This window comes from Pogonomyrmex barbatus, unplaced genomic scaffold (assembly GCF_055798465.1).
Source record: "Pogonomyrmex barbatus isolate J1 unplaced genomic scaffold, ASM5579846v1 scaffold1, whole genome shotgun sequence".
Lineage (NCBI taxonomy): Eukaryota > Metazoa > Arthropoda > Insecta > Hymenoptera > Formicidae > Pogonomyrmex > Pogonomyrmex barbatus.
In genome coordinates, this window is record NW_028297098.1 from 13,460,071 (window position 1) to 13,482,844 (window position 22,774).

General features: G+C 32.0%; 4 protein-coding genes across 10 annotated transcripts; 2 read left to right on the forward strand and 2 right to left on the reverse strand.

Annotated features, from left to right (window-relative positions):
* Positions 1 to 74: 74 nt before the first annotated feature.
* Positions 75 to 7,227, forward strand: LOC105422220 (uncharacterized). 2 transcript variants are annotated; one of them, XM_011631521.3, is made up of 4 exons: positions 75 to 468; positions 3,279 to 3,786; positions 3,929 to 4,438; positions 4,556 to 7,227. In XM_011631521.3, the coding sequence occupies exons 2-4, from the start codon at positions 3,455 to 3,457 to the stop codon at positions 4,854 to 4,856; spliced, it is 1,143 nt and encodes a 380-aa protein (XP_011629823.1). In that variant the 5' UTR covers positions 75 to 468; positions 3,279 to 3,454; the 3' UTR covers positions 4,857 to 7,227. The 2 variants fall into 2 exon arrangements, with proteins under 2 accessions (XP_011629823.1, XP_011629822.1); XM_011631520.3 differs by having other exon boundaries at positions 75 to 454.
* Positions 7,228 to 8,194: 967 nt separating this feature from the next.
* On the reverse strand, positions 8,195 to 10,063 carry noi (splicing factor 3a subunit 3 noi). Its single transcript, XM_011631523.3, has 2 exons — positions 9,737 to 10,063; positions 8,195 to 9,586 (listed from the first exon to the last, which is right to left on the reverse strand). The coding sequence occupies exons 1-2, from the start codon at positions 9,947 to 9,949 to the stop codon at positions 8,297 to 8,299; spliced, it is 1,503 nt and encodes a 500-aa protein (XP_011629825.1). The 5' UTR covers positions 9,950 to 10,063; the 3' UTR covers positions 8,195 to 8,296.
* An 822-nt stretch (positions 10,064 to 10,885) lies between these two features.
* On the reverse strand, positions 10,886 to 18,433 carry LOC105422222 (transferrin-like). 2 transcript variants are annotated; one of them, XM_089080900.1, is made up of 10 exons: positions 18,298 to 18,433; positions 16,942 to 17,199; positions 15,165 to 15,398; positions 14,396 to 14,692; positions 13,883 to 14,043; positions 13,637 to 13,746; positions 12,745 to 13,134; positions 12,174 to 12,640; positions 11,751 to 11,866; positions 10,886 to 11,394 (listed from the first exon to the last, which is right to left on the reverse strand). In XM_089080900.1, exons 2-10 carry the CDS (start codon positions 16,994 to 16,996, stop codon positions 11,068 to 11,070), a joined length of 2,157 nt encoding a protein of 718 aa, XP_088937026.1. In that variant the 5' UTR covers positions 16,997 to 17,199; positions 18,298 to 18,433; the 3' UTR covers positions 10,886 to 11,067. The 2 variants fall into 2 exon arrangements, with proteins under 2 accessions (XP_088937026.1, XP_011629826.2); XM_011631524.3 differs by lacking the exon at positions 18,298 to 18,433 and adding an exon at positions 17,480 to 17,605.
* LOC105422223 (modular serine protease-like) lies at positions 18,038 to 22,493 on the forward strand. Of its 5 annotated transcripts, XM_089080867.1 has the most exons (10): positions 18,038 to 18,186; positions 18,308 to 18,473; positions 18,867 to 19,063; positions 19,213 to 19,429; positions 19,514 to 19,630; positions 20,128 to 20,456; positions 20,637 to 20,897; positions 21,139 to 21,570; positions 21,810 to 22,111; positions 22,319 to 22,493. In XM_089080867.1, exons 1-10 carry the CDS (start codon positions 18,150 to 18,152, stop codon positions 22,421 to 22,423), a joined length of 2,163 nt encoding a protein of 720 aa, XP_088936993.1. In that variant the 5' UTR covers positions 18,038 to 18,149; the 3' UTR covers positions 22,424 to 22,493. The 5 variants fall into 5 exon arrangements, with proteins under 5 accessions (XP_088936993.1, XP_088937008.1, XP_088937002.1 ...); XM_089080882.1 differs by lacking the exon at positions 20,637 to 20,897 and having other exon boundaries at positions 18,039 to 18,186; XM_089080876.1 differs by lacking the exons at positions 18,038 to 18,186; positions 18,308 to 18,473 and having other exon boundaries at positions 18,709 to 19,063.
* Positions 22,494 to 22,774: the final 281 nt, after the last annotated feature.

Genomic DNA, 22,774 nt, shown 5'->3' on the forward strand with positions numbered 1-22,774 from the left:
CGGAAGAAGGGATGCGGATCGGTCGTTAGCTCGGTAGCTCGGAGAGAAGTCCGAATCGCGTGGGGTGCGGCGAAACTCGGAGACGGAGAGGAGAGTACAGCTATCGATCGATAGCGACGCCTGTGCAGTGAGCGAGGGCCCGAGCCACGATCGACGACTGTAGAGAGCCCAGGGGGAAACAATCGCATCTCTCCTTGGCGTAGCCGACGCGTCCGAGAACGCGTGTGAGAACGCGGTGTGTTGACAGTGGTCGTTGTTCCCCTTTCCTCACGTGCTCTCACGGCCGTGGCCCGCGGGTAATCTCCGACACGCCGTTTCACTGGCGAGGGGTTGCTTCGCCTCCTGGCTCTGCCGAGGCCAGGGCGGCCGGCTGACGGACACGCCGTCCGTAACGGCGGCATCCTCGGCACGACGAAACGCGGCGTCATGTGGCTGACAGTGCGAGATACGTTAGGTGCGCCGAAAGTGGTGAATATATACTCGTTACTCGTATTTATAGAATACGCGGCGCGGCACTTCGCTTCGTTATCGGGGGTCCTCCATCGCCGACGACGAGAACATCCGGAAACAACGCTCGTAATCGCGATGGAAACCTAACTCCGAAAAGAAAGCACGATGTTCAGTTAGCACAGTTGGTGCATAAATTGGTTGAACGCGTATATTGTTTGCAATTCCGTTTAATTAGTGCAGCTCGTAACGCGCAATTGCAATCGTCAACCGTAATAGCCAGTTCACGATTATATTTACAATTAGCCTACAGGAAATTATTGCAAAGCAGGTCATGTATAATTACTTGCCATATATTTCCATTTAACGAGGACAATTTTTACAGAAGAGCTAATGAGGGTTTATAATGAAAAAGTTAATTTTAAAAGATGGAGATAAGACTTAGAAAACTAAATTTAACATAATAAGAAAGATTGAAAAATATGCATTTTTATACTTCTCCATCTCTTTCTTATATGATATAACGAAAAATATATTAACACTATAATACATATATAAATTAGAAATGAATTATTTTTGCAATTGAAAAATGTAGAAATCACCACATTTTAAATTTAGTTTTTAAATTTATTCGAAAACATTCGAATATATTAATATCTTTTCATATCTTTTTCCAATATCTTCCTCTATAGAACATTTCGATATATAATATGTGTCAAAGGCTTATTAACTTTCTATATATCCTTAATCGAAATTAATATTGGAGGTAAGGTAAGAGTAGAAAATATATGTTGTGATAATTTATTTGATTTTCGCTGTATGACACGCATGACATACTAAAATGATTGAGAAAGTCGATATTTGACTGAAGCCGTAAATCGAGATACCAATCATAAGGAAAAGTTTTTGAACCTTGACTTCAGAGAATATATAATTATCGATTATGTAGGCTATGTTGTCTATACACCAGTTGTAATGATATTTCATTCAGCTAGCTTCGACTTAGGCATTGTTCTTTGTCACAATATAGAGAGCGAAGAAGAAAAAAGTTAACCCAGGTTATAGTTAATCGATCTTGAGATAGAGATAGAAATAGATAGAAAAAGAAGAGAAGAAGAGGGAGGGGAGAAAAGAGAAGATGATTTAGCAGTTAAATTTATAAGTTACATATTTATTATTAAATTAAATATTGATAATTTTGAGAATTTTTTTCAATATTATGCCTGATTGGAAAATAAATTTATAAATTTTAATAATAAATTCTTTAAAAAATTTTTTCATTATCCCTTACAAGAAATTCCAAGGGAAGCTATTATCTATTATAGTTTTTTAGTTTCGATTAAATTCGATTTTTTAATAACTTGAATTTTATTTCAAGAAAAGTAAAGTCTATTCAATTTTACGTAATTAACGAGCTCAACAAGTTCAATCGCACGTGCATTAAAAGTATATACCTCGCAGAAAACAAAGTTGTTTCGCAATCGACTGAACTTGAAAACTGTATATTGTATATGGTACTTTATTAAAAAAAAAAAAAAAAAAAATGATAGTGTTTAAAAATTTACGTACTATTTATATACTAATATAAATATATCCTGCTTTATGAAAAATTGCTACTCGATGGAGTAACAATGCAGAATATGCTTTATTGCATACTTTATAAACGCATATATCACGAGACAGAATATATTTCACCACGCCCACGTGGTGACGGCATTGTAAGGCGTTTAGCACCTTACTTGCACGTTCCAGCTTTACCGATTAGATCAAGGACTTACGATTAGATAATAGTCTATTCATTTCTAACTCGTTCACACACGCGGTATCACATGTAATCTATATAATATCTATTTACATTGTCGTCTCGCCATATTTATCTTTACAGACTATAAATAAATGTACTTTTATGTTACATATTTCATAAGATAAAAACTGTTTTAACAATATATCAGCATATAAAAAAAACCGTTTTTCTAGTTGATTTTTATTTAGCTACGACATATTAAATTATGATATGCCAATCGCGTAAAGTAATACGCGATAATTTATATTTATATTTATATTATAATTTATATTTATATTTATATATTGAAATTATACTAGCTGCTACTAATAAGTTTTATCGTACATGCAATTAGTTTTGGTTGATAAAATAAATTCGTAATATGTGCTAATTACGATTTTCTTTTTAACATTTGTAAATTAGTAATTATTATAATTTTTAAATAATTATTTATTACAAAATCAATTTTTCTTGAAAACAATGTTTTCCAAAATTTATTCCAAAAATAATGGAATTGGTTACGAAAAATAAATTATTATAAAATTTTTATAAATCAATATGATCTTCATGAATATGATGAAAATAATTTTCTTAAACGATACACCAATAGAAACGTTTTTTTCCATTCCCAGAAGCAATGTTGAAAATCTTCTATGAGACCATTGAGCTCATTGACCATTGATTCGTCACGCTATCTTGAAGTGATAATCTTGAAAGCGATCTTGTTAGAATAAAGAAAAAAATTACATAAACTTAAATCTGGCAAGTGTATGGGGGAATGCAGAAAGACTTTTGTATCGCGATAATACATTCTATTCACCTCGCATTGTCTCTACACAAGTTTTTAGCCTCAAAGAACGTCGTTCCCCATACCTGCCAGATTTATCTAGATTGTAGATTCAGGTCACATTGGATATCGACACACTCGAGCGGAAATAATGTATGTATCTGTCATTAAGAAAAAAATTATATATAAGTCGTATAGATCAATTTTTTCCTATCTCAATTTCTCAATGTTTCTAAACTATTCTGTATATGTATATTGCAGTTATTACTCTGGAAATGGAGGAGTGTCGAATGTTTGGCATGACGTAAGTCAACTACCGATCACCGCGGAAGAAACGGAACGACGGAACTGCCGTGCGACAGAAGGAAACTAAATAAGAAGGGAAAAAAAAAAAAAGAAACAACGGACATCGACGGACGGAAACGAGAAACGTCAAAATGTCCGAAAACGAAACGAAGCCCGCTTCGCCGATACCCACGGTTATGTGCGCACAATGCTGCAGCAATGACAGCGGCGGCGGAGGGGGAGGCGGGGGCGGCGGTAGTCTGACGACCACGCAATGCCCTGCCTTACAAGTCACTTCGCGGATGCTGCGTTCGCCGAGTCACGAAAGCGTCACCACCGACCTGTCACTCTTCAGCGTGTCGTCGATCGCGAGCGATTTGCGCGGAGCCAACAGGTTGGTCACTTTCAAGTCTTACAGCGACGCGCAACTCGCCGGACGGGGGCCTTCTCCAAAACCGGACTCCCGACAGATTCAGGGTAACAGGTTCGTATTATTTACGTTCCCGTATTATTTACGTTTCTCTCCCGCGCGATACCATCGGGTCGGCGTCGTCACGCGTGACGAAAGGAAACTCGTGATCGTTATCTCATCTATGCGATTTGACATATATTGCAATTTCGTTCAGACCGGCGGACATTCCCGAGATTTTATGGTTCGAGGAGGAGAACGAGCTGATCCGCAGCTGCGGCGTCCTGTCGTCGGCATTAGGATTACGTAAGAGCTTCAGTACGAGCGATGTGTCGCAGCTTCCAAGCCCGGACGCAGCCGGGGCCGGTGGCCTTCGGACGGCGGTGTCCGCCCTGGCTCTCGATACCGCCCAGCGGAATACCCTGCTGCTGGAACACGCCAGGCTCGACCACGCTTCGAGGTCCTGCAGTACCTGGGTTGCCGTAGGCGAGCCCGTGGCTAGCACATCTCAGCTTCCCAGTCCGCATGGGGGAACCGCGCAGGAGCAGCCTCAGCAGCAACAGTCGCAATCGCAGCATCAATCGCAGTCCTCCTCAAACGCTCAATCGGTGCCGCAGTTACCGCCGCAACCACCGGCACCGCCGCCGCCACCACCCGTGCCCTTCACCGGAGCGGATCTCGTCAGATCCGTTAATAAAAAGGTCCGACAAAACTACATACGACGAAGGTGAGCAATCGAAATTCTTCCTCTTTTTCTTTGACACAAAAGAATATTTATTTATTTTTTTTTTTTTTTTCCTTTTATAAATGTAATTATATACTAAGCATCCTTTGTTGTCGTTAGACTATTGACGACGTATCGCGCTTTGGAGCGTCTCTCGCAGAGTGAATTTAACCTGGATCAGCTAGAAGCAGCTGCTACCGCGGCGCAGAGCTCTCACGGAACAACTTTATTGGTGCCTGGGACGGCCGCAGGAGTTCCTGGTGCTTCCTTGATCGGGCGAAAGGAGCGAAATCACGCGTTAACAGTCCGGGACGTTGAGAGGGAACGCGGAAATCAATTGTCCAAGTACGAAAGGAACATGATGATCTTTAATTGGCTTCACACTTTGGACGACAGTGCAGTCGTAGACAGCGTCGAATAAGGGACAAGGGGAAACCAGCATTTCTCGCAACTCCGACAACATGCGACCTATCGTGCCTAAGTTTCTTCCTCTTCGATATTTTATCGAGGACGCTTCGTTGACACTATATTGTCGCATCTCGGAGAATATCGCTATGTGTCAAGACTTCTGGTCTTCTCAGCTATATTGAATTATGACGTCTAAGACGAAAAGTTAAAGTGCACCTTTCTCTTGCACTATTCATCGAAACAAATTACTTTTTTTCGAGTGTGCTACTTTCATTCAATCAAATAGAAAATAAAATTTCTTGGTTTTTTTTTTACTTTCACCTAACAAACGCTTATTCAGATCAATATTTATTGAAATTAATCCTTAAAATTAATTGTCATTTGTTTTATTCTTTTCTTACGTTTATGGAATGCAGTTTTAGACAACCAAAGAAAGAAAAAAAGTGATATTTAACAAAAATAAAATACGTATTTATCGTTAATAAATAATTATTTAATTTATACTTTACATTTTTAATGTAAATAAGTCTCATGATTAAAATTAGAATTTAGAATCATTAAACCATTAAATAAAAAGAGAATCCTGCATATCTCAAACTTATTCTATTGAATACAAACGGTAGCATGTGTCAAAAGATTAATTTATTTCAATGTATATTGTAAGAACAAATTATTTCTGAATGTGTAATATATACTATATGGATTTCATATCACAAGTATATGATCTCTCGCTTCTGTCATAATCCAATATGGCTATACTATAATGAGTATGACAGCTGGAAGCTGTAAGCTAAAGTAACTATCGCAAGACATCCGTCCCTCCTCGTCTAGCGACACCGATTGGTATCGCTTTAACGAGCGTATCCGAAGCATTTCGTAAAGCAAGAATTCATTTTATTGACTAAATATAAAACACATGCGTGTACTATGTATGAGCCTTATAGAGAATTCGATCATTTAATTATTCCACACTGATGCATATATTTAACACAAAAAAAAAGAAAAAAAAAGAAAAAACATATGGATATGTTACAATAAAAATAAACATATTTTTTACTCTTATGTATATACAGTAAAGAAGTGAATACTCTCTTAAAAAAAGATTTATGTTTCTAAGATACTTTTATGTTTCATAATTATATATTGAAACAATAAGAAATTGCATATATTGAACACATTGAAGAAATCTGCAAAAATGTTTTAATGTGTTTTGAATGTCGGGTGTCATCGGTGATTACTATTTATTTGCGTCACAGAGGTCACTAGTGACCAGCATTACTTGACTTATAAAAATATTCATAATAACATTAATTATAATAGTAAATACTGGATGATACAATATTTTAAAAATTATCTAAATCTATATCTTAAATCTATATTTTTTTTTACAAAATCTAAATATTTATAAAATGCCTTTTGAAAATAAGAAACTAACTATTTAAAATATTTCTATAAGTTTAAAAATATAACGTAAGTCTTTTGATCCATAAAATATTCAATATATCATTTAATTTTAATATTTAATTATATGTCAGATATTGCATCAGTTAAAATGCTTATGTTCTATTGTTGTATTTTATCTCGTTCATCAGTCTATATTAGTGTGGAATAATGAACGAATTAACTAAATCGATTAGTAGACATAAATTGCAAAATCATTCAACTTAGAAATTCCCAAGTGCAGTATAAAAAGTATACACTTGTGTGTACTTTTCGCATTCTAGTGACCAGTTGATTGTAAAAATCTTGTATTCATACCAATAATTCTTTGATTAAATTAAAGAAATAACTTTTGAGATTAGAAATATTTCTACATATAATGATAATATAATTATAATATTTTTAAGCAAGATCTCATGAAACTCTTTTTTATAGAGTTCTTTTATAACTCAGTATTTGCAAATTTAGTTGCCAAGAGATTTAATGATATTAATATAGAGGCTAATTTTAATAATCCTTACTTTACAATATAATAATTCTGTAACAAATATTGAAAACACAACATATAAGCTGAGAATGTACATCTTGTGTTAAATACTTAGGTACATATCGATAAAAAATTTTTAATCAACGGAATATAAACGTATCAAAAGATACCAAGCTGTTGCTTAGAATGATGAAATTTTAACAATAATAGTAGACTGAGCATCTTACGTTTTGCAATTTGCAAATAGTATTAACAATATCCGTCATGTAAACAGATTGATGATGCGTGATGCAATCTTGAAAGATTTGTAAAACACGAACGATGAAACACGAGAACATTTAGCATGCTAGGATTGTATATCCAAAGAATTAATCACCTGTAATTCTATTTATTTTAAACGCAATATAAGAAACTTACCGGAGTAAAATATTCAAAATACATGCCTAAAAATATTTAATTTTATGATACATATTCTTTACAAAAGTCTTAATTGTTCAATGTAAACAGAAAACCTGGAAACTATTATTTTGTACTTTCTGCCTGACAAACCGACGACAGATGACGACAGATTACATTAGTATTAATGGTGCTGCGACCAAAGAGATATCAAATGTTTTTGAAATAATAAGTGGATGTGTGATCACAGTTAATGTGCTTTTATGTATATTAAATGTTCTTTCCAAATGTAATATTCGCTAACATCGCGATATTATCTGATGCAAAGAGAGTAACCGAAAAAATATAAGATTTATTAAATATTTCATATCTATATATATACATACACACACACACACACACACACACACACACACAAACCTGATGTGTTTATAATTATATAGATAAAAGATATATGATAAGAACAACAGCAGGTAAGAAAATTGCGACATTCAAATCTTTATTACTAATAATTGATATAATGAAAGAAAGAAAAAAATTCTTTGCAACTTTATATATTTTTTTTTTATGAACCGTCTAGAATGTGAAAGGCCATATTATTTGCAATATTCATATTAATTAAAATTTAAATAATAATTTAATAATATTAATAATAATAATAAGTTTTAGAGTATAAAACCTATATCTTATTTTTTAATCTTCGATAAAATTCTAACTCTAATAAATTTAATTATTATTATAATTACTATTAATGAATAATAGAAAATAAGAACTAACATAATTTAAAGAATTATAATAATAATTTAATTTAAAGAAAAATAAAATTTCATGTTTCTTTTAAGCTAAATTTAGTGAAAATAAATTATACAAAGTGAAGTTCTGAAATAATATCTCTTTCTACGCATATATGCACGTATAAGCGCGAATAAAGATTCATGTGAATATTGCCTCCGTTTTATATTAATTTAATAGTTTCTATTAATACTGACAGGATTCAACAAATTTCAAAATAGTTATATGAGAAAATATTTCACTGGCGAAAACATTTTAATCGATATAAGTGGGATTACAAAAAGAGCGATAGAATTGATAATTAAAGATTGTAATAAGATTTCATTCAGATGCACACTTTATAGCAAACCTTGTCGTTTAAGATCTTCATATGTTTTACGATTAACTACATTGCCAAGTGAATCTTCAAATTCTTCTTCCTGTTCTGGTTGCCAACGTTCGGCTTGTTTCTGTGCCTTGAGTTTTTCCCACAGAGCAAGAGCATCTTCAATCTGAGTGACATTAGCAAAATGTGCTGTATTCGGAATGCCAAGACAACGCATACCATGCGCGTGCCTCCATTCTGCAAAATGCCTCTGGAATGCTTTCGGACCTTTATATGTAAAATTTCCACAAATTTCGCAGTTATAACTGATATTTAAACCGTGCAGTTTGTACAACCAATAAGGTATGGGCTTTCCATCCCAACCTAAAGGTAAGTTCTTTGGATTATATGGAACCTCGTTGTCATCCTCTTCTTCTGATTCGCTTGCGCTTGCTTCTGCATCAGAATCTCCCCTTTCACCTTCAGTTCTCGCTTGCTTTCTTTGTACGTTTTCCTTAGTAGCTACTCGTTGACTGGATACTAATTCAGCGAGTTTATACACTTGAGCTTCGAGTCGAGCAATATCCTTTTGTTTTTCAGAATCTTTACTTTTAGCTGACTTTCCTTTTCTATTCTTAGCTAATAAGTTGGGATCTAAAGAAGCTTCACCTTTGGTACTGAACAGTCTTTGCGCCCGTTCCTCGAGAGTACCTCCACATTTGAGTCCTAGTGCCATCAAAGCTGATTTTAGTCTATCTAAACCAAGAGATGCTAATTCTTCCCATGAAGAAAACGCAGATAATTCTAGATGTGCTCCTACATGAGTCAAAGCGCTGCCAGTTTCTTTTGGCCAACCAGGAAAAGTATTCTTCTCCCACTGAGTTTGAAAATCCTTGTTTGCTTCTTCAATTTCTGTACTTATATCAAGTAGAGGCCTGACTCTGTTCAAATAATCTGTCAAGTACCCTAAAAGGGATTCGACATATCTCTGATACTCCGCGTTTTTTCTTTCTCTAGGAATATCGAACAAATGATCAAATGTCGATAAGTAAGTTATATAATCTATCTTTTCTATTCCTTTAAGATTAATATATTTCTGATAGCATTCATGAAGATCAAGATATTTTCCATAACCTTCTTCATCTGTAAATTCGACAAGATTGGACAATTCTTCGGTTGGATTTTCTCTCATCTTAGCCAATTCCTCGAATTCAACAGACATGGGAACACTGATTTCGTTAGGATGTCGTCGATAGAATTCTTTTATGGATTTCAAGCGTGAATAAAATTCTGAGAATTCATTTGGACCAGAGAGAGCTTGCACCTAAAATTTAATAAAGTGATGAAATATATTTATAAATAAAATAGCAGTTATGGAGAAGAGTAAAAATCATTGATTGTTGTCATATAACCTATATCATATAACCCATATCTATAATTGATTATTATATTGTTTATTATCATATTGCCATACTTCCTCTTTTCTCTGTCCATCTTTGTCCTCATACAAGTCCTGCAAATGCATTGTACTATCCATAAATTGATCTAGCAACATCTTTAACCGATGTTCTGAATTAATATTCTCGCGATGTCCTGCCTTTTTATGCAACATTTCTTTCACCATTGCATCCATCAATCGTTCTCTTTCTTCATGATACCGTCGTTGTTGTTCCAAAATTGTTTCCATCTTTGCTTTTATATAAATTCAATCTACTCTAATCTATCGACTTAAAAACACGCCAAACAAGATTCGAGAAGATTGATTCTCTCTGTGACTAGAGATGCACCAAGATGAACATGTGTGTTGAAAAAGAAGAAAGAGAGAAGTATTGTTAGTAGCGTCATCTAGTAGGGTGCTTTTCAAAATACGAATTAAAAATCATATAGCGTCATTTATCGGGATATGAATTTTTATAAAGTAATAGATTTTGCAAAATTTATTTTTGATATATTTGACTATTTGGGAAAGTAACATTTAAATAACATTTCAATTGATATGAAATGATATATATTATTCAATTTTTGTTGACTTTCATATATTTAAATATTTTATAAAATATTTATTTTTTCATAATTGTACAGTGTTTTTTATTTTGATATATATATTCTTAATAATAAATTACAATTGTATTTTTTATTTTTGTTACTATAAAAATTTTTCTTATTGCAAAATGAAGAAGAAAATAAAAAAAGAGATATTTTTATTGAATAGAAATTATTCGCATATCAATTTATGTATGTATAATGTGTGTGTGTGTGTGTGTGTGTGTGTGTGTGTGTGTGTGTGTGTGTGTGTGTGTGTGTGTGTGTGTGTGTGTGTGTGTGTGTGTGGTGTGTGTGTGTAAAGTCATAAATTTAATGTAAAGATAACTCATATAAATTGTATTTAATTCACAGCATTTAAATATCGATGTTTGATATATAATATATAATATTTTTATATATAATATTTTTTAACTATTTTATTGAATAAAAAAAGAAATAATACTTAAAGATATATTATATAAATATTTAATTTAATATTGTAGATTATTTTTTAAAAATTTCGCAATGTAATAGAAAAATAGTCATATGTATGTAAAAGGATTATGTAAAAGTTAAGTAAAATAAATAAACATATCAGTGTAGAAAAGTAATAATAATTTGTTTATTCTAATTAATCTCCAAACTAGAAAAACAAAGTTATGGTGTCTTTTTTCTTTGGAAGAATAAAAAATTGATTAATGCTTACATTAATGATTACATTTAAAAGAACATATATCGATAATGTATTACGTAAATATTAAAATCACACAATGTAAAAAATTAATGTACGTGATTGGAAAGAAGATGATAAAGTGCTATTAAAGCTACAAAAATGAAATTAACAGTGACTGCACAAGAACCATTGCACGTTTCTACGTGAGTGAAAAGTTCTTTATAGGCAAGCACTGACTCCTTCGTCGATGATGTGGAAACCAAACCAGCTGAAGAATCTTTAAAGAGAAGATTTAATGTCCTGTTGAATGGACCATAAATATGAATTGGTCTTCGAACATTAGCGCGATATCCTAGCCAATTTTCCATTTTTAATAAGGCCAGAATAGTATCTAACTCAGTGATTTGCTCGTCTTTATTCTTGCGAGCAACAACCTGGAAGGATATTACAATTTGTATTAATGCAAAGTAATGTTAAACATTAACGTTTACATTATATTTGGTCAGTATGATATCTTAAAATTTATATTTCTGTTTTACATCAGCATAAATATGCATCATTATTTTCATATACATAAATCTTTTATATTTAATTGATAGTAAAATAATATATAATTATTCAATTGGTAATATTACGAATTTTTTAAATATTTTAACAAAAATATTTTATTTCTTGATTTCTTCATTGAAAATATTCATCAAATAACATAAACTATAAAAAGTTACAGTGCATTGTATTTTAAATAATAAATTAATCTAAACATTAAATAGTTTCTAAGCAAATCATTTACCTCGCTGTCAATTGTTATCGATAGTGCACAGAATTTGTCAAAATTAAATCCTGACTTTTCGGCCAGACTTCCATTTTTGCACAAAATACGATACGTATGTTGGTCGACAATATGATCTGTATAATAATAATAATTTAATAATTATTAACTGTTAAAAATAATGCATTATATTTGGAATTTGTAAATAGAATGTTTTTTTAAAATAAAAGTTACAAGAATAAACATCAGAAAAATAAATTTAAAAAATATTGTGTATTCAGATCCAACAAAAGAGAAATTTAAAAGAATATATATATATATATATATATATATATATATATATATACTGTTAAATATTGATTTTTTAAATGAAAGAATTGATTATAAATATTTTTTTAAGTTTCTTATATATCTGTAATACTGATTGTAATACTGATTTTTTACCCTTGATATTTCCGTATTCGACGAATGCTATGTCGCCTGCTCCTTCATCGATGCATCGCATAGCTCCTTTGTCACCATAATACCGATTAGTCTCGTTAACAGCGCAGGAAGTATTATTTTGATGTCTACAACTCGAGCACAGTTTCGATGCTATGTCCGAGGAGACGTGGTTGCGCGAATGATCGGTATCTTCTATTCCGGGAGTACAGGCACCAGAAAATAGTCTGGACATTAACAACGGATAATCACAGGATTTAGATGAAACAACACCGCTCACTCTAGCGGTATTGATAAAACTCAACCAGCTAATTCCACTGTACTCGGGGAAGCATGCCCTTTTACCCTTTAAATCTTGGAAGCCTGTTATAGGATAATTGTCGCCTTTAGGCTCAGGCACTATTGCAAGGATAATGCTATTCTTATCATCTTCGGTTTCGCTATATAAAATCGTTGACAGTTTGTGAACTCTGTAAAATAGAAATGTTACAAACAATATTATAATGAACTTTTTGTATATATATATAGAGATTTTTTTCGATAGTTTTATCTATATTTAAAATTTCCTGCTTACGTTCGTGCCAAGTAACCATAGTTGGAATCAATGACGATTATGTCTGTTCGATTTTCTTGTATATCACGGAAACATTGAAATGTGGAGTTTGACTGGATGCAAGAAATACTCGGTGCTATACCAAGAGCCCTTACCGCTTTCGCTACCCATTTGCACTTGATAGTCTCTTCACGGCTAATTGTACACCAACGAATACTTTTGCCACAGGTTTTAATATTATCGAGCACAATTTCTCTTCCTTTACTCAAGTACGTAATTGCAGATGTCTTTTCCGGTAATTCAAAAGCCCAGCTATCTTCTTGTATAATTTTACTTAAATCATAATGCCAAGATTGTGAGCGATTTCTCAACCAATCAACTAAACTAGGCTTAAGAGAATCTTCGATTTCTCTGAAAGAAAAAAATATAATAAATAAATAAATATATATATATATATATATCTTTTGTGTACAGAAAATATAGTTAATATATATATCCAAACAGATTTTTTGTTTAAAGAAACCTGAATAATTTATATAATTTAAATTTATATATATAATTTTTTAGAAAATAAAAGAAAAATTGTTCTCTTCCGATATAAGCATTGAAAATATTAACAATATAAATATAATAATTCCTTAATCTTCTAGAGCAAAATTTTTTTAAAAAATAAATTAAGATAAATTAGAAAAAAATTTATTTTTGTTAAATAAATAGTAAATCTGTAAATAAATAAAATATAAATTCTTAAGATTTTTAAAAATAAATTTTTTCCATTTATTCCTATACTTTCATATAACTTTAATTTTGAATGAAGAATAAGAAAATATTGATACATTAAAATTAAAATATTTCTTTTAATTTATTATAAAGATTACAAAAGAAAATTGAATCATTGAACATTATTACTTACTTTCTAGCTACAATGACACTCCAGGGCTGTTGAAGCCATGCGCAAGGTGAATTACTAGATAAAGACTCGACAGTACCACTTGGGCATAGAAACTGGAATGATTCATTCGTCTGAAACACACAAAAAATAATTAATATAATTTCATCCAATAAATATATACATAAAGATAATGAAGATATATAGAAAATGATTGCAGATATAGCAATCATGCGATTATAACTGTTTCTTAAATAAATACGAACTTACTTTAAGATATTCTTGAACGTACTTAAGTGCTACGTATGCCACTTTACCATAGCCACGAGTTAGACATTGCAAAGCTCCGTAATGTCCATGATGATGTCTGTTGCTATAACGGCAATTTACTGTGTCGTCGCAAAGAGCGCATAACTCTGGATATTTGCTTTCTGAAAAATAAATAAATAATTTATATTAACCACATATTAACGTTTGAAAATAGTTAACAAAGCATTAGTTAATGAATTATGCAATCAGCCATTATTATTTCAGACATGTTAGATTATAATTATATTAGAATTTTATTATAGGAAGAATTTAATATTAAGTTTACATTACTGTGAAGACAAATTTTTGTATCTAATAGTATTGCTTGAAACCAACAATTATGTTGTTTGAATTTACTGTTAGATCTTTAAAATAGTAACCGTCTTTAGATTTAATTAGATTCTATTTTTTTAAGTGGAAATTTAATAGGTGATATAAAAAAATAAATTTATATCTTAATATGAATCAACTTACTTAGTTCTCGATCGTAGGATGGGTCAGCGACCCATTCGCCTGGTCTACAAGCTTTTCCAAAAAAGTTTCTGAGATTTCTAAGCTCGCTCTCGATAGCGGTTACATTATCTTGGCATTGCAGAGGATTTACTGTATTTTCAAAATGCTTGAGAATATAATCAGTCCACCATTGAGATTCGCTAAAACCAGGATGACACAAACCAGCATTTCTCAAACGTTTAAGACGCTCGCCAGGAGCGGTTTCCATTCCCGTCAAGTCTGCAGGAATTACTGCTACCGTTTGAAATTCAAATTCCTCTGTGGAAGTTATTATACATACATTATATATACATTTACACATTTTATTTTTTATTAAGATATGCACTAACATAATTAAACTTATGATTTAGTTTAATATAAGAAATGTTATGTAATTTGTTTAATCCTTATTAAAAAAATAATTTGGAGCTTTTGTTTTCAATCAATTTAAAAAAAATAATGATAGAAAATGATAATAATAATTAGTAGTTACAAAGAAGTAAAAATTTAAGAAATATATTTTAATTTATTCATTATGTAATATTGTATATTGTTTCACTTGGAATTATTAATTTTTTAATCTAATAAAATTTTTTATCGCGTTGTTTCCTAGTTATTTTTTATTTATTGCTGACTCTAATTGTTGTATTTATTATTAAAAAAAATTCAACTTGAGCTGTCTATGTCTGAAGGCATCACTACAACTAATATTTTTATTTAAATTCTCTTTAAAGTTTCCGCAGGTGACTACCTGTCTGCATTTCCTTGTGCCTTAATTGCAAAATGGGTTGAAGGACAGTTGGATAAAATTGAACAGTCAGCAATAATTCTTCTGCATTAAAAATACCGAAGTCAGCCTCGCCTTCAGCTATACGAATAGCACATTCGGCACTATCCGCCACATGCATACATGACACTTTACTATCTCCTCGTTGCAAAGATATGCACGTAGCATCGTTTACATCGGCAGGTGCGCAAAATCTATCTGAAAAATCATTGATATACAAATTCAGTGACATAGCGACATTTATCAACAGTAGTAATGCAATATGTTTGGAGATGTGCGTCATAAGCGGACACGCTTTCTTCATCATATATTCAAATATAAATGTATTCTTGCCAAGTGCAACTGGAAACGTTTGTTAGGCTATTCCTTTGCGTAAATTAGACGATTCCTTCGCTCATTCACGGATGCGTATAAATAAATACTATGTAATTATTGTGAAAATAGCAAATCTGAACTTTTCTATTAAATATAATTCTATTTATCCAAGCGAGGTGATACAGTCATTATTTACATGTACATACACTTTGTGTGTGTGTGTGTGTGTGTGTGTGTGTGTGTGTGTGTGTGCGCGTGCGTGCGTGCGTGCGTGTGTGTGTGTGTGTGTGTGTGTGTGTGTGTGTGTGTGTGTGTGTGTGTGTGTGTGTGTGTAAAAAACAGTATATCTATATAATATAAAATAATAATTGTAAAATATTGTATATCGACAAGATTATATTACGTCAATTGCAATCAAGTAATTTAATCACTCTCAAGATATTTATCTGATACTTGATGTCTAATAACGCAAAGAATATGCCGTAATGCCGTTATCATAAATTGCTGACTCAAACTTCTTAAAATTTAATCATGCACTTAAATCTACTTAATACATATTAATTAAGTTAAAAATGTATGTAAAAATGTAATGTAAAATGTTAAAATTTTTTAATTTTATATATCTAATATAAGAATTAAAAAATTCTTTTTTACAATTACTGTTCAAAATACTTGTTTCCCATTCGTGATTTTTTTATATATGTAAAAACTCTTTTATATATCATATTTTCAATTTTTTTTCAAATTTTTTTGTGCAAATATTATTATTTTTCTTGTATATTATTATATTACATGACTATCTCATTACATAAATAAATATTATGCCTCGATTATTTGCTTTAATATATGCTTTAATATATACATATTTGAAGAAGTTAAAGGAAGAAAAGTTTAATAATATTATTTTGTATACAATATATTTTTAATGTTAATTACTTAAAAAGTTTTATATATATATATATTTGCATAAATATAACTAAATATAATTAATTTCGTTATCAATACGTAACCAATTGGACTTTGCTATGGAATATAAAACTTGATACGCAAAATAATTTGTTATGTGCGTAATATTCTCGAAAAGTACAATAAAAACTAGGAAAGCCAGAATATTTTTACATTACATATTTAATATTAAAATAACTATTACAAATACTCTTTTTAATAAAAATTTTATTAAATAATTTGACAAAAAAATCAGAGCATTTATCATGTAATTTTGAATTTAATTTTAAAGCTTTTGCATATTTAAATTTAGGCTTAGATATTAGATATGCATATTTAAATGTAAATCATTATTTATCGTAGACTTAAACTACCGTGCATAAAATATACAAAATTTATCAGATATCATTGATGAATAGATAATTTTATTAAATGTAGTATTAAAAAGAGTTTCATAAAAAGTTAAAATATATTCACTTACATTTCTGTGCACGTGCAGCTGCAATGAGCAAAATTATCCAAACGAGATTCCTCATCGTTGATCCGAAATCGATATCCAACGAGAGTTTGATATGAACTGGAGCGATCGACACCTTTTCTCAACGGACAGCAAAAGAGGAACTAGGTGTGCCGTTTGCCTTTTCATACGAACCAAATGATAAGAAGTCTCTGATAACGGACGCACACGCCCTATACGTATACCTATGTATTATCGTTACTTTTACGACGATGTCATATCCTGCAATGATCGAATTATTGGCGCAAACATTAGAAAGCAGTGGAGCATTCGTTATAAGTTTATTTTGAAACAACTTATATATGTATCGGACTTTCGATAAAATTTTACAATTTTACATGCGTTGTAAATATATAAAATATATTAAATGTATTAAAAGTGTAAATTATATACATAGTTACATATAGCACACACGATTAAGTTATTGTTTTCTTATTTTAGTATTTATCACAGTTTATTTTTCTAAGAGTTCTCGATGAGTGTATTTAAAATGTATATGTACATGTTGGTATTAATTACGTCATGACGAGAGACGTCGAGTCGTCAATGATACATATTCCAAGATACGCAATAACGTATTACTCCTTTATCGGATGATGATAGCATTCCGAGAAAGTAGTCGGCGTGCTGATGACTAAATGAACATCTCTTCGAAGAAGATTTATTCATTAATTTTTTAATGCAGATGCGATAAATTTTATCTATATTACCATTGTAAGGGAAATAAACATCAGAATTTGAAGTTTCACTTTACTGTACTGAAAAGCATAATTCTTAAATTTTCAGTCATTTATTTAAAATATAACCACACATAACCAAAACAAATTTTATAAAATATAAATTTATTCTAATTCTGAATTTTTTATCAATAAAGAAAATGAATGTAAATATACTTTTGCGTACTGAAGATGACGTACTACCTTGGGACTTGCGCCTCTTTGTTCTGGATAATAACAAAGAATTCACGTAACATTCTATTGTGACTAGACGAACAAAATATGCAATTTCCAGTATTGCTATAAAATTATGTACGGACGAGTGTTAGAATAATTTATCTGATAACTACAAGTGTATATATAGAGAGAGAGAAAGACGATGACTACGGTTGCCTAATTCTGCATCGCGAGAAGAATAATTTCAATATTTAACAACAAGTAATAACATTTTAGGAAATGATCGCATTAACAACATTAATTACAACAATTTTTGGTATGTTTAAATATAGTTAAATAATTTTTTATTAAAGACATTTAATTAGAGAATATATTGGTATTATTAATATATATCTCAAGATCTAAAAGAGGTAGTTGCGATATTTACAAATTTGCAGGATTTAGTAAAATATATGTCGCCACAGAAGAAAATAGTCCAATGTATTCGTCATCGACTTTTATTTGCGTGGACGGCACCGAAATGCCATTAGCGAACATTTGCGATGGTATTCCCCATTGTCCGGACTCGTCGGACGAAGTTGGAACACTGTGTCGTCACGTTGTGTAAGAAAATATTCTCCTTAACTTTCGTCATTAGTCATTAAATAAAGCATGTCGAAAGAATCCGGATATTCCTTCAACTAAAAGATAACTTGGATAAAGTACAAAGTTGAAATCATGTGCTTTTCTTCACTCAACTGTTCTGCTTCTACTCGAAGAAAGTTTTAACTTTTACGTATTTGACTTCTACTCTAATTTTTCAATAAGTTTACAAAAATTTACGAATTTACGTCTTACGTACTTATTCACTTATTCACACGATCACATCGTTCATCTATCACGCATGCGCGTGCGCACGTATATATACTTTTTCGATATAATATAACTGGTAACGTGATGATAACAGTTGATAACAGTTGATAGGAAATATTTTATGTTGAAAAATTGTCTTTGCAGTTGCCCTACATATATGTATAGATGCAATTACGGTGCCTGCGTAAGTCGTACGGCGCGATGCAACGGTCTGACGGATTGCGTGGATGCCAGCGACGAAATTTCTTGTGACCGAGATGCCAATGAGGCTTGTTCCGATAAAGACTTCCAATGTTCCACTGTTTATCAAGAGTGCATACCCTTTGCCGAGGTGTGCAATGGTCTGTAGTGAAATTAATTTTGGCAACAAGTTTATATTAAATCCGAGACGTGAGATCACAAGACAAATTTATTTTCTATTGTTATTCATACTTATTATTTATTTTTTATTTGGAAAATTTTATCTTGTGCTGTCCCCGATTTCTATCAGGCTATAAAGATTGTTCGGATGGAAGCGACGAAAATGCGACGATCTGCCGCGAAAATATATGTCCCGAGAATACGTTTCGTTGCTCGTACGGAGGTTGCGTTCACCAGGAAGTGGTTTGTGATGGTGTAAAGGACTGCATCGACGGCACCGACGAAGGCTCAAATACATGCACAGCTGCTGACTGTGAGGATGAAGAATGTTTACAGTATAAATGCCGGTTGGTTGATTGGTTGATTTATTTCTCGCCGAGGGTTTGATAATTGTGGATGCACTGAAAATTTATCTGTTTTCTATTTTGCAGAGATGAATTCGCGTGCGAGAATGGACGACGGTGTTTACCGATGGCTAAAACGTGCGATGGTATTCGACACTGCGCAGATGCCTCTGATGAAAATGAAAAATTGTGCAAAACACGTGAGTACGTACGTTAGATATAACTCGCGATTTAGAAATCAAGTAATTACATTTTAATTTGATAAATAATAATAAATTTATAAAGAATTATATGGATTTTTAGGACTTGCTCAAAAATTGATTTTATGATTCGCTTCATTTTGCTAGAGGGTTTGAGGTTTGAGGTGTTTTATTAATTTGAGGGAAAAATACGCAGTGATCTTTTGTTTCAAACAGATCAGAACATTTACATACAGTTCTTTTTTTCATTTCGCATTATCGTGAAAATAATATTTGTAATTTTAAATATAAATTTGCCATCAAAACATTTTACTTACATTTTCTCAAAATGTCATTTTTAAATACTGGCAGATTAATTTAATCAACTTTGTATTTTTTTAGTACTGGTGACGATATAAAAAGATTCTATGAGAGAAAACTATATTTATAATAATGAAATCCTATGATGAAATACTTATAAAACTTTATGAACAGATAATATGTTAATTATTCTTTATACAGATGTCCTGAAAATTGGTTTCGTTGCGCTTACGGCGGTTGCATTCGATCGGAATTGAAATGCAATTCTCGACTTAATTGCCACGATTGGAGTGACGAGAATGAATCTCTGTGCGGGGTAATGTTGCCCGAAGGTGCCTGCCGATTGCCTCCTGCAAAACCAGGAACGCATTACAGCGTGAGTGGGTGCTCCAGATGTCGGCCAGGCGAGATTGTTCCTGAGCTCACGCGCCTTGATTACACTTGCGATGTCGAAGGCTCTTTGCAAGGTTCCGATAAAATTTATTGTCAGAATAACCAGTGGTTTCCTAGTATTCCGAGTTGTATCTTTGGTAAGTAACGTTTTTTTTCTATGGTAAATCTAGACAAAATACTTTTTATCTACCTACAAAATACTTTCTAACTAAATAAATTATTCATTAAATAAATATAAATAGATGAATAAATTATTTATTCTAAATTTTATGTATAATATATATATATATATATATCTGTATGATAATATATCTCAGAAAATGAGACGAAAGCGATAACATGCCCGGCGCCGTCAGAAGCACATGATGCGATTAGGCAATGCGAGGCGATGTGGGGCCCTCACAAAGGGTGGTTATCTTGTGATCAAGCCCTACCAGTTGGGACGCGAATTTTCCTCGAATGTCCAGCATTTTACGAGCGTCATAAGGGCTCGTCTAGTGTCATGTGTCTTCATGACGGCACATGGAGCCAATCTCTTCTGAGTTGTACTCCTGTCTGCGGGATAAGGGACACTACAGGTTTTAATTAATCATGTTTACCTTTAATGAAAACTCTAATTAGATAAGTGTAGTTCATTATATATAAAATAATCCTTTTACAATCAATATTTTATATCAATATTTTATTTATTTTATAATCAATATTTTCTATTCAAGAAAAATGTCACGATACATATTTTTTTATTAACCAGTACTTAATATTTATTAAATTTTTAAATTTAACTTAAAAGAAATTGTGCGTTGAATGTTCTATTCTTAGAGGTAGCATTGATCGTAAAGGGATGGAATGTCGTTAAGGAAGAGACACTACCGTGGCAAGCCACTCTCTTCTCGCACGAGGATGGTCAATGGAGATTCTTTTGCGGCGGTACGTTGATAACGGAACGCGTTGTGTTGACTGCTGGCCATTGCGTTTGGAAGACTTCGGCGGACACAATACGCGTCGCTTTCGGGATTCTGTCGAGTGATTTAAATCAAATAGGGGAAAACGCACAAGTGATCGACGTGAAAAGCATCGAGCTGCAAAGCGCGTATCAAGATCACGAGAGTAACTATGGCTCGGACATCGCATTGTTGATTCTGAGGAAAGCTGTGACTGTCAACTCGGTTGTCGCACCAGCTTGCGTTCCTTGGCATTCCGACGCGGTATTATTGGAATCTCAAAGAAACGGTGGACTTGGATTAGTTGGCGGTAAGGCTTAAACATTACACAAAATATCTGAGATAAATAAAAGTAAACGGAAAGGAAGAAACAAAAATTTAAAAATCTAAATCGCTGTTTTTTTTTTTTTTTTTTTTTTTTTACAGTAATATAACTATACAGATTTCAGGAGATAGGTCTAGAAAAATTTAGATTATTTAAATTTATAACAATAATAGAAATATACAGACATTTTCTTAATAGCTTCCAAAATCTGAGAAATTTTTTAGGAATGGGACTGACGGAAAATGACACATTTAGTTCAGTCTTGAGGATGACTACAATGAAAATTATTTCCGACGATGAGTGTCGCCAAAATCAAAAAAGAGATTTTCGAAAGTATTTAACTTACACATCTTTCTGCGCTGGATGGGCAAACGGTACTGGAGTATGTAATGGAGACAGCGGCGGGGGTTTGGTGCTTCAGCGACCGAATTCCAGTGCCTGGGAAGTTCACGGAGTCGTTTCTGTGAGCCCACGGAAATTGGGTACCAATATGTGTGATCCGAATTTCTATGCCATTTTTACAAAGGTATATCAACATAACATATATATATGTGTGTGTGTGTATTAAATACATTATATCGAACATAAGACCCCTTTATGAACATAAGATCCCTTTTATAGTGTTTCTTTATATAATGTTGTGCATATAAAATTTATCATATATAATAAAATATATTTTATTTATTACATCAATAAATCAATAAATATATCATTTTGTTTGATCTTATTACAGGTTTCTGTGTACACCAAATGGATATATCAAGTTATTGAAAGCATACCTATAATCGACCTACCTGACTTTGATCGACAACCAAATAGGGATAACATTGTTGTTTAAACAATAAAAATTAAATTGACTTTGATTATAATATAAATTAAAATAAATATGAACGTGCATGCTACACAAATTTATAATGTAAATTACAAATAATTTGTAATGTGTAATAAATAATTAAATATGTACGTGTGTGTGTATGTATAATAAACGTATGTTGTATGTATGTATGTATGTATGTATGTATGTATATATGTATGTATGTATGTATGTATGTATGTATGTATGTATGTATGTATGTATGTATGTATGTATGTATGTATGTATGTATGTATGTGCGCATGTCTGTATGATTTCAAAAGTTATAGATTTATATAAATATATCGATACAGTCATATCGATAAGTTAAATCAC